The sequence below is a fragment of the Gastrolobium bilobum genome, unplaced genomic scaffold (genome assembly GCF_033153095.1).
Source record: "Gastrolobium bilobum isolate Gb01-03AN ecotype WA unplaced genomic scaffold, APGP_CSIRO_Gbil_v1 utg9367, whole genome shotgun sequence".
Lineage (NCBI taxonomy): Eukaryota > Viridiplantae > Streptophyta > Magnoliopsida > Fabales > Fabaceae > Gastrolobium > Gastrolobium bilobum.
The window spans coordinates 87394-98856 of NW_026897500.1; the positions used below are offsets into that span (position 1 = coordinate 87394).

At 34.3% G+C, this 11463-nt stretch overlaps 1 protein-coding gene across 1 annotated transcript; it reads left to right on the top strand.

The window, feature by feature from the left end:
- The first annotated feature begins 10450 nt into the window (after positions 1 to 10450).
- Positions 10451 to 10840, top strand: LOC133307441 (uncharacterized). Its single transcript, XM_061507952.1, has one exon. The coding sequence runs from the start codon at positions 10451 to 10453 to the stop codon at positions 10838 to 10840; it is 390 nt and encodes a 129-aa protein (XP_061363936.1).
- Positions 10841 to 11463: the final 623 nt, after the last annotated feature.

The window sequence follows — 11463 nt, forward strand, 5'->3', positions numbered from 1 at the left end:
AGTCCCACATTGGTTGTATGAGCAACTAATATGGGGATTATAAGGCCTTGGGCACTCTCACCCTTTGAGCTAGCTTTTGGGGTGGTGTATCGCAAGATTCTTTACATAGTATATCAGATCCTCGTGTCATGGGTTCAAACCTCGTCGCCCCCCAATTTCTCTTGTGAAATTTCTTAGCACAGGTAGGTTGGGCCTGTTGCATCATCCACTCTCCAAGCCCAATGGACTCTTGTGTGAGGGGGTGTGTTGAGATTTATAGTCCCACATTGGTTGTATGAGCAACTAATGTGAAGTTTATAAGGCCTTGGGCACTCCCACCCTTTGAGCTAGCTTTATGGGGTGGTGTATCTCAAGGTTCTTTACATCTCCCATGATTTATCTCTTTCTCTCTTTTAAAATGATACAACTAGGGGTGTTAACGAGCCGAGCCGAGCCGAGCTTTGGTCTTCACGGGCCAAGCCTGTGTTCAAATGTGTCAGACTGGCCTTAGCCTGTTACCTGTTACGAATATAATATCAGTCTGTGGCCTTACTCATTTACAAAAAACAAAAGCCTGGTTTAGCCTGTTTTAAAAAAATAAGACAACAAAAATTTATCTAAACAAAATATACCATCAACAACACTAGTAATTCCATAAATATTCATAAATTTAATGTATATCTGTAACGACCCAAAAATCATGTACTTGAAATTAGCATAATGAAATGGAATCAACGGGTCAAGCCCATATTCAGTGAACGATTAACAAAACTAGTCCTAAGTTAGAACGACCTTGAACCCACTCTAACTAAGATAAGTAATGACCCAACTCAATGAAGTTTAAAGCTCAACCATCATCGTAGCCCAATCGGCTTAAGAATATACATAAGCTAAGACCAAGTAAGAAAGGATCTAAGCCCAAAGAAAATGCAAGCCCATTTTATGAATAAGACATGGCCCAAATAGTATACACATAAAAACCCAAGCCCACATCACTTATACCAAGCCTTAGCCCAATCACTAATGATCCAACATCTACTACCTCAATGGGCCGAAAACAACCACCAAGCCCAACCCAATTCAAAGGAACAACCCTAGATGAGGTGTCATCACATGATTGGAGGAATTTAAATGAGCTCCACCTCCCCTCAAATATCAAACTCGGCCATGACAAGAAGAAAAGGGAGTGGTGTTGATCTCCACACTCCCTAGGCGCCACTTAAGGAAAGAATGGACAAGTAAGAGATTGTGTAAGATACACTCCAAGCCTTAACCATGCATGTGATCTTCTTTCTCCAAAAAGCAACTCTCCTTTCTCTTACACACCTTGGACGACACAAACATGATGAGAAAAGGAAGATTTCTTCTTCCACACTCCAAGCCATGCATGACACACCACAAGAACCAAGGCTTTCCCTTCTCCCTAAGCACCCTACACGGTCACCAAGAGGGTCACATGACCAAAACTCCTTCTTCTCTCAACCTCGGCCAAACCGGCCACAAGGAACCAAGAAACCTTATCACACTCAAACCCTCCTTGAATCAAGCGCCTATGACATGAAAAGAGTTGAATAAAAAATTAAGAAAAGGTTTCCCTTTCCCCCACATGTCACGGCCATGCTCACCAAGACAAGAAAGTGTTCTTCTTTCACTCAAACACTCCACACTCAAGCACCATCCTTCCCCAATGCATGTTAGAAGCTTCCTTCACACTCCCAAGTAACACTCAAGTACACCTCACCAAAACCCTAAAGCAAATGATGACAAAGCCTAAATAAAAGAAAGGGCAAAAAGCTTCCCCCCAGGTCGTGCAATACCAAGACATAAGGCAAAGGACTTCTCTTCTCCTCACACCTTGGCTTCGGCCATCTCTCCCTCCCAACAAGCCAAGCAAGCAAAAACACTTGAACATATCATCTTCCCTTGCTCCTAAGCCTCGGCCATATCAAGTTAAAGGACCTAAGATCACCTCAATACTCTTCTAAGCTCTCCAAACTCCCTTGTCTTCACCCACAGAGGTAAGGTAAAAGGTCTCATCTCATTTCGTTTGGTATGGACTAAGGATTTCTAAGTTCCCACTCTCCTTGTGTAGAGAAAGTCCAAGAGGTTGTTGGAAGCAACTCTCAATCCTAGAAGACTACTTGAAGATCAAGTGTGAAACATTGGTTAAGAACTCACTATCATCATTAAGGTAAGATCTTATGAGCCCTTCATCTCTTCAAGCTAGTAGAATGAACCCTAACGAATTTACATGACTAGATCTTGGACTAATAAAGCCATGCATGCATCTATCACCCTTGAAATCACCTCTAAGTATATCATCTCTAAATGGCTGAACCTAAATGGTATGCATGCACCCTCTAAATCTTCACAATATTTACTAAGCAACCTAACCCTAAATGGCTGAATCTATATGTACCCTACTAGATATTGAATATGCTCTTTAAGGTAACATGAAAAGTGTTGAAGTAAATGTTTTTAAACAACATGTAGGAAAGCATTATTTGAAGAATCACCACCTAAATGGCATTAACCCTAAATGGCCGAACTTGATGTTTAACTTATTGTCTAAAGTTTGATTTAAGACTCAACCATTGTATATGAGTATTAAACCCATGAGCATGTTATGAAATCTTCCCCTAGGTATACACCCTCTAAATGGCCGAACCCTAATAAGTTTAGAAGAGAAATTTACGAATATTTTCTTAGTACCATGATGGTGGCCGAAATGTATGCTAAAGAATAAGGACCTATGCATGAAAGCAACTAGTGAAAATTATCTCTTTTCATATAAGGGTCGAACCTATATCAAAAAGGAAACTAAGTTTAGATCTTACGATCTTGGAACCATGTACTAAGGATGATTATGTTATTAGGCCGAACCAAAGGAACAAGAAAGGACCAGAACCACCTTGAACTCTTGGGAAGTGATAAGACAAGACTATTGTGTAAGTGATTTACGGTTGTTGTAGTGGTTTCCCTATGGATGCCACCCCTTTATGTTAAAGTGTGGTCTAACTGCAATTTGTTGTATGATGATGTACATGATATGTTTGGTTGTTTGGAACTAATGTTTTGTTCATGCAAGTTGTAATGTGATGGCCTGTGCACTAATACCACAGAGGCAACCTGACGAGGACCCTGGGTATTTGTCCGTAAGACCATGGAGAGTAATTGCCATGGCAGGATTGGTATGATGAAATGAAAGCATGATTATTTTCCAAACTATGTTTCAAATGTGTTCCATTCTATTATTGTATATGTTATTATATGACAGTTGCAAGAGTAAGCATCATGGTTTGGAGGTTGCTCCAACTGTGAGTCCTTACTGAGACCCCCAATCTCACCCCTCATTGGGGATCCCCCTTTCAAGTAAAAATGACCAAATGGGTAAGGGAAGGCAAGAGGCTGGTACGTCTTGAAGAGGACGAAAGGCAGCAATTTACGAATAAACTTAATGAACTTTATAAGGAAGGAAAGATTTTGCAAGCCATGTATACCGTATGGTTTGAGTTATTTGGACATTATGACTACACTGAATCCTTGTGGATTGAGGATGCACCTTACTAATGGTGTACTTAACTTATATTTCGGATGATTGTAATATGTTATTCCTATTATCTTAGACATTTAAACTGCGGATAAGGTGCTTTATTTTGGGATATTTATGCTTGAAATTTATGTTTTATGGACTATGAAGTTAAGTAAGTAAATAAGTAACGCGAGTTACCATCCGCATAAGATACTTAAGTAACCATCTACTTGGTAGTAGTCGAAACAAAATTTATTCCGCTGTGATTAAGCTCCCGAAGTAACATATAAGTACAAGCAATGTAACACAACGTCTATGAAAGTTAGGGTGTTATAATATCCAAATAGCATAATATAAAATAAAATCATTCAAAAAGTATGTTTAATTAATAAAATGGGATGAAATGAATTGAGAAGAGAGACAGGGCTATCACAAGTAGTATAAAAAATAAAAAATAAAATAAAAAATAATATATTAGGCAAGCCTGAGAGGCTCTAAGGCCGAGCTTTTGAATTGGAGCCTGAGGCCTTTTTATTAAACGAGCTTTTATACAAGTTCAAGTCTGGGTCCAACAATCAATTTTAGACATGTAAGCTCAGGCCTTCACGAGCCGAGCCAAAGGCCCCTGTAAGGCCCCTGACTCGTTTAGCACCCCTAGATACAACTTTATATCCTTTAAAATGATACATATTTTTTTCTATATTATATTAGTTTTTCGGTATGGACATAACTATTTAGATATAACTCTCCATTTCTGACTAAAATGGCATAGTGATGACGAAGGACGACAAAAGGGACAAGACAATGGCTAGAAGAGGTTGACCATTGCACTCTGTATAAACTATACTTAATATATAATTTGATAAGTTATTGTGTTGAGTGGCTTGTATAAGTCAAAATGATATAGGGAAGTGCTGGGTGTCTATTATTCGTTGAAAATATGCTTCAATAGAGTTTACTATTGGGCTGTTCGTAAATTCCTTTTTAGCATTTGCTACTTTTGAGTCTTTTGACATTTGGTATTGAAAGGGTTATTTTAGATGGGGCAGGTAATATCCTAAGCTCGCGTTTGTGTCCATTTGGATTAATCCTAGACTCTGACTCATATCACTTTGTGTTTAATTTGGGATCTGGTTGCTTTTAATTTTTGAAGTTGCTTGTTGAAGCTTTTGAACAAAATCATCTCTCATGGCTTGAATTAATTAGGTTGTTTTGCATGTATAATATGATTATGATGATATCCACGTGTACCATTATCGAGTCTTGGTTTCAACTTTCAATATTTAAAAAGAAAAATAAACCGGTTATGAAGTTATGAAGTTGAAGGACACTTAAGCTTGCTTGGAATTTTTTTACTCGATGCATTATATTTAGTTTGCTCATGTTATTCAAGGTTATAGTTTGTTTCGTTTTCTAATTGGTTTATCAATTACAATTTCTGATTGGGTAATTTGAGTTTGTTGGGGATATAGTGGGTTTGAACAACGGCTTAAGGTAAATATTTCAATGTGTTCAGGGTATACAGGTGAACAGGTGTCTGAAGTGTTAATGAAACTAAGGTTTCTTCCTTATTTCTTTTCTTTTCTTCTTCTTATATTTAGAATCCTCCTGTAAGCTTTGTCCGGCAAACAACTCAATAATTAGAAAAGATTGTTAAATATGTTAACAACTTTTTGTTAACTTTTAAATAAAAATTAGTGGTGATTTTATGATATTATTTTAGTTTTCATTGGTCATATCTCTCGCCGTTATGACATGATAGAGGGTAATTTTTTTCTTAGGATAAATAATATTATAAAACAATCAATTCAACCCAAAACTTTAAATGGTTAGATTAAGTTATATTAATTATTTTATGGGAAAAGTATGTGTCCTTTTAAAGGACACACACTTATATCCTTTTAAGAGAGATAAAGGAATAAACTATGAGGAGAGAGAGTGGAGGAAAAAAATTTATAATTTCAAATTTAAAAAAATGCATTACATTCATCTAAAAGGACCATCATTTTAAATGATAGATATTTTTCCCTTATTTTATATTTTGTGCAAAGTTTCTCTAAAAAAAATGCAAACACATCAAGCTTCTCCCTAAAGTGTTTGGTTTAGGGTTTCTCAAAATTATCCTAGGGAAGTGGAGGTGGCATTGTGATTTCTCCACGTTTGGTAGAAGGAAATCTTCAATTTTATCCATCAATCACAGATGCCTAGCTAAATTGGATTGCATGTAAAAAATGGGATAATACACTGTTGAGAATCCATTTGAGAAGGTGGTATTTGTTCAGAAACCGGATAAATGGAAAAAGGGGAAGAAAATGCTGACAATAATACCCCTCCTATGTGACCACATGTGAGCAAAATATCTGTGGACTACCCATCCGAAGCTGTGTGACAAGCATCATATTCCATTTGTGGGTTGCAGAAGACATCACTGATCGCGCTAGTATTTGCGGTAAATATCACAATCTTCTTTGATGATGATCTGAAACACACACGGTTGAAATCGAAACCTCGTTACGACCCATGAAACCCAGATGTGTCAAAGAAGAGTCTCGTGAACAGACAAGGCTTATTGTTGCTGGTTCCATTTGTGTATCACGTTCCATTTCGAAGCACAAGTTGCTGGTTTCAACACAAGCGGCCGATTTGGTGAGGTACAGACAGAGATATGGTTGAGGGAGGAGAGATATCTTGATATTCAGAAATTATAAAGGGGTTAATTTGGTAATTTTAATCCATTTCCCCATCAATATTTTATCTTCAACCAAACATAAACTTATAAAATTCTACCCAATTTTCCCGGTAAAATTTTGGCCAACCAAACAACTTTTTTTTAATTTTTCTACCAAAATTCCTTTCCCAGCATAGTCCTATTAATCATACTTCCCCAGTAAAAAATAATTTCTCCTCAACCAAACACCACCTAAAGGATTCGCTTAGTTAAAATGTTTAACGAAGTTTGGATCAACAATAGGAAGGTATTTATCACAATATCGCAAGCATTGTTGTTAAAATCTCGATTTATTACTACGATTTTACGTTTTTACGATTTTTTTTCATCAAAACGATTTTACTAATATTCCAAACGTTTTTACGTTTTACGATTTTCTTATATTACGATTTTACGTTTTACGATTTTTTAATCCCCATCCGATTTTACTTAAGATCTCGATCTTAACAACATTGATCGCAAGGCTAGCTACTTTCTCTAAGCCAAGAAGAATATTTGAATTATTTTCTTTTGTGTTAATTTGAAGGATTCGCTTAAAGGTTACTTATTTTCTTTTTAAGTTATATTAATTCTTAATTCTTAATTATTATTATTATTAGAATGAAGAAAATGGTCAAACTTTTTAATTTAACAAAGGAAGTAAAAACACACTTGTCTGCAGAATATAATAAAATAAATAGAAAAAGAAATTTTTTTTTTCTGAAAAAAGAAATATTTTGTCACATTCATATAAAATTGAGTGAGTTCCATTATAATAAAAGAAAAAAATTAGTAAAATATAATAGAACTTATTCACTTTTATATTAGTAAAGCAGAAAAAATTACAACAAAAACAAAAATATTTTTCCCAAAATAAATATGCATATATAATGTATGATATGATACAGTTTTCAGACTTCATTACCATTTGGGTGGCCCGTCAAATTTATTTTTGAGAAATATTTTTTTATGTTGTAGGAAAATAATTATCTCATATTATAGAAATAAAATTATAAGTGAGATTCACACATAAGAGAAAAAAGAAAAAAGAGTGGTGGGATCCACCCCTCTTTTGTGTGTGTAAAAAAATTGTTTTTGTCATGTTAAATGAGATAAATATAACCATTTATTTATTTGCAACGTTTCACATAAAACATCAGTATTATTATTTTATCTTTACGCATGCCCATTAAATTGACCTATGTTTTGACTGAGTTGGTTGTTGAATTGTCTACTCTTCCTTATTATTATTTAAGCAGCGAAATTTCCATTATTTCGCTGACTTCATCAGGATTCTTAATTCCAATTAGCAAGCTAGGTTTCTGATCACATGCTTCAATAAATATCAACCACTTGTTTTCTTTCCTTATTTTCAAAAGTTGCTGATCCAATTGATTAAAGTAATTAATCTAAATCCTTTTTCGATATAAAAGAAGAAATCATGCTAGCTCATAATACCTTACGTTATTAAGAGAAAAAATGATAATAACAACGAAAATTTCATAAAGCCATTAGAATTGGTGAGGGGTTTGCTAGTTTATGTATGATGTTCATAAATCATAAAATAGGAACATGATCAAGGATCTTGGTAATACATGATTTTTACATGTACATAAGAGATAAAGACATACTTCAAAACGATGTTGAGGGGTTAACAACAGTCATCTTGTCAGCAACTGTGTTGGGATAGTTTCTCTCTTTAAGCATTCTTTTCTTTATATGTATTCTGATGAAGAGAATGACATTAGAGTTGAAGGGGAGAGAGGGTCATCCATAATATATACATTTCATAATTTATAATCTGGTACGTCCAACATATACCAAATCATTGATTGAGATCAAATGCATAAGTAATTAATTGGGCCATATAATGTTTGATGGGTAATAATAAGAGTCTTAATATTATAATTATAATAAAGTCCTTTTAATATTATAATTGACTCTTAATATTTCTAACATTCTCCCACTTGGCCCGATTAATTATAATACACATGTTCATCTCTAATGTTAGTCATCGTAAAAAGATAAATTGTCAAGTGTGAGTTATGGTGGCGGTGCGTTATTAATTCAGTACATTCTCTTCCATATTCTACAAAACCAACAATCCATCATATAACATTCATAATACAGGAAACATAATAGTCCACATAATGTCTTATAAAGACTTCCTTGTCAAAATTCATAATGTGTATACAACCATAAAATAACAAAGAAACATAATGTACGCCAAAAACACATAGGTGAGCTCAGAGCGTCACACATCAATAATCTTTAATACACCCAAGGCCCATACTTTCAACATGTTCTTTAAATAGCTTTGGTTGTAACCTTTTCATCAAAGGGTCTGTCATCATGTGTTCGGTTCTGATGTGCATAATTGACACTCTGTTTCTGAACCTCCTCTTTAACAGAAAAATACTTTAACTTTAACCCTATATGTTGACATCTTTAGAGTATCTCTCGTTCTTAAAGAAGAATACTGCTACAGAATTATCACAGTAAATTTTCAGCGGCCTGCTAATGATGTCGACAACCGCAAGCCCGGAAATAATTTTCCGCAGCCATAATGCATGAGTTGTGGCTTCAAAACATGCGACAAATTCTGCCTCCATAGTGGATGAAGCAATGATAGTCTATTTTGCACTTTTCCATGATATGGCATTAATATGAAGATTTGCATTGTTCATGTTTAGGGATGGTCATCTCTCCCCTTCAACCCTAATGTTATTCTCTCCATCAGAATACATATTAAGAAAATAAGGCTTAGAGAAATAAACTACCCCACTGTTAAACCCTCATCATCGTTTTTGGGGATGTCTCTATCTCTTATGTATACGTCAAAATCATGTATTCCCAATGTCCTTTATCATGTTCCTATTTTATGATTTATGAACATGATACATTATGTGCAAACTAACATGTGGTATGAGAGCTTTGTGTTTGGAAATTCATGTTTTTCCATGTATGCTCGTAAATCAATTCTCAATCTTGAAAAGTTAGGGTTTTTTAAAAAATTTAATTGAGAATCTACGATTGAAAATTTTCAATTTGTTTTCAACCAAAGTTTTCGAAAATTTTGTTAATTCGATGAAGACTATTGGAAACATTGGGTTGCGGTTTTGCCATTATTATACGCGTAAAAGCCATCGATTTAGATTTTCAATTCATTCATAAGTTTTCATATTATTGATGGGATTGCATACTGACTTGACCTTTATGTGTATACAATTGCATGATTAATATATATTTATTTATTTATTCGGTTGAGAAAAGTCATAAGTTAATTTGGATTGCAAATTACTTGATGTACGAAATGTATCGTCCAAAAGACTGCATTATTACTGTTTCTATATATTTGAGAATGTGCCTTTAGTATGCCTATGGTCCTGAAGTTTTGAAATAATGGTGCATGTGTTAAATCTTATTGTTGTTCATACCTATACGAGTTTTAATATTTTGATAAAAAGTCGCCGATTTCATTATTACTTATAGTTTGGAATTATGTATAGATATTGATTTTAGAATTATTTATGATCACGAGTACACTGATATTTTATTAAGAGTACGAAAAATATGCATTATTTATGTTATGAATAATGCGGTATGTATAATGACATGATTTTCGCTGCTGCCGAATAAATTTTTTATATAGGCATTAATATGAAGATTTGCATTGTTCATGTTTAAAAAAAAAATTGCAATATGTATATTTGAAGTATGGATTGTATTGTCTTATATATACTTAATTGTAATTTTTATTGATACAATATATTGTGATTATAATATGAGATTGATCGGTTAGTTATTTTCACACATTATGTCATAGTTTGTTAGTCACCAAAGTGGCTAAACTAGAATGTGATAGCATGCATAAAATTGTCATTCACCCATTATGTTTATAAAATACCAATTAATGATATAAGATGGATGAATTGATGTCACTGATAATTAGAAATAAAGGATTTACCCAAAGGTGAGTCATATTCTATAGTTAGTGGCATTATAAGGTATATTAATATTTTGGTTAAATATATTTTGTCTATCCAAAGATGACGGATATATTTAATTAAAAATATTTAATTGCCTACTTATGTTTTGATATTTGCTTATGATGAGTATATTGTAGTATCTACCCAAAGGAGTGCTACTTTGTGCTTGTATGATTTTATTTGAATCGCATTTATGATTATTCATGAGCTTTTGTCTATGTTATTTTAATTGCAGTTTTTTCCATGAATTCACAAGCTTCATCTGTTACTATGTTTGCTGGTGAGAATTTCTCAGAATGGTGTGAACAAGTCAACTTTCACTTAGGTGTTATAGATCTTGACTTGGCACTCCTTGAGATTGAACCCACTGTTATTACTGAAACTAGTAGTGAGGAAAAGAAATCTCACCATAAGGCATGGAATCGAAATAACAGGTTAAGTCTTATGTTCAATAAGATGACTATTGCCAACAACGTCAAGTCAACCATTCCACAAACAGAAAGTGCAAAAGAATATATGAATTTTATGGAAGAATGCTTCCGTTCAGCGGACAAGTCACTTGCTGGTACTGTTGTGGCACAATTCACGACCATGAAGTTTGATGGGTCGCGAACTATGCAAAAGCACAATTGAGATGACTAATTTTGCTGCAAAATTTAAGACCTTGGGACTTACTGTTGAGGACTTATTCTTGGTTCAATTTATTCTGAGCTTGCTGCCTTCTGAATATGACTATTTCAAATTAACTATAACATTATTAAGGACAAGTGGAATGTTAATGAAATGGCCAGTATGCTCGTTTAGGAAGAAGGGCGTTTAAAGAACCATGCGAGTCACTCTATTAATCTCGTGGGTTAGAAAGTTGGGAAAGGATTGAAAGCCAGATCAAGACACTTCAAGAAAAAGAAAGCACTTGTGCAAGATGGGCAAGAGAAAGAAAAGAAGGAACGAAAGGACATTAGGCCACTTTTGTAAGAAGTCAGGGCACTATCAAGTTGAATGTCCCAAACGTATAGCTTGGTTCGAAAAGAAGGGTAAGTATCAATCTTTTGTAAGTTTCGAATCAAATTTAATTGAAGTTCCTAATAATACTTGGTGGCTTAATTCTGGTGATATAACTCATGTTTCCAACAACTTGCAGGGATTCATTATGATCCAAACTATAAATCCAAATGAAGATCGTTTTCTCTTTATGGGAAACAGAAAGAAATCTTCAATTGAAGGCATAAAGACTTATCGTCTGGTCTTAGATAGTG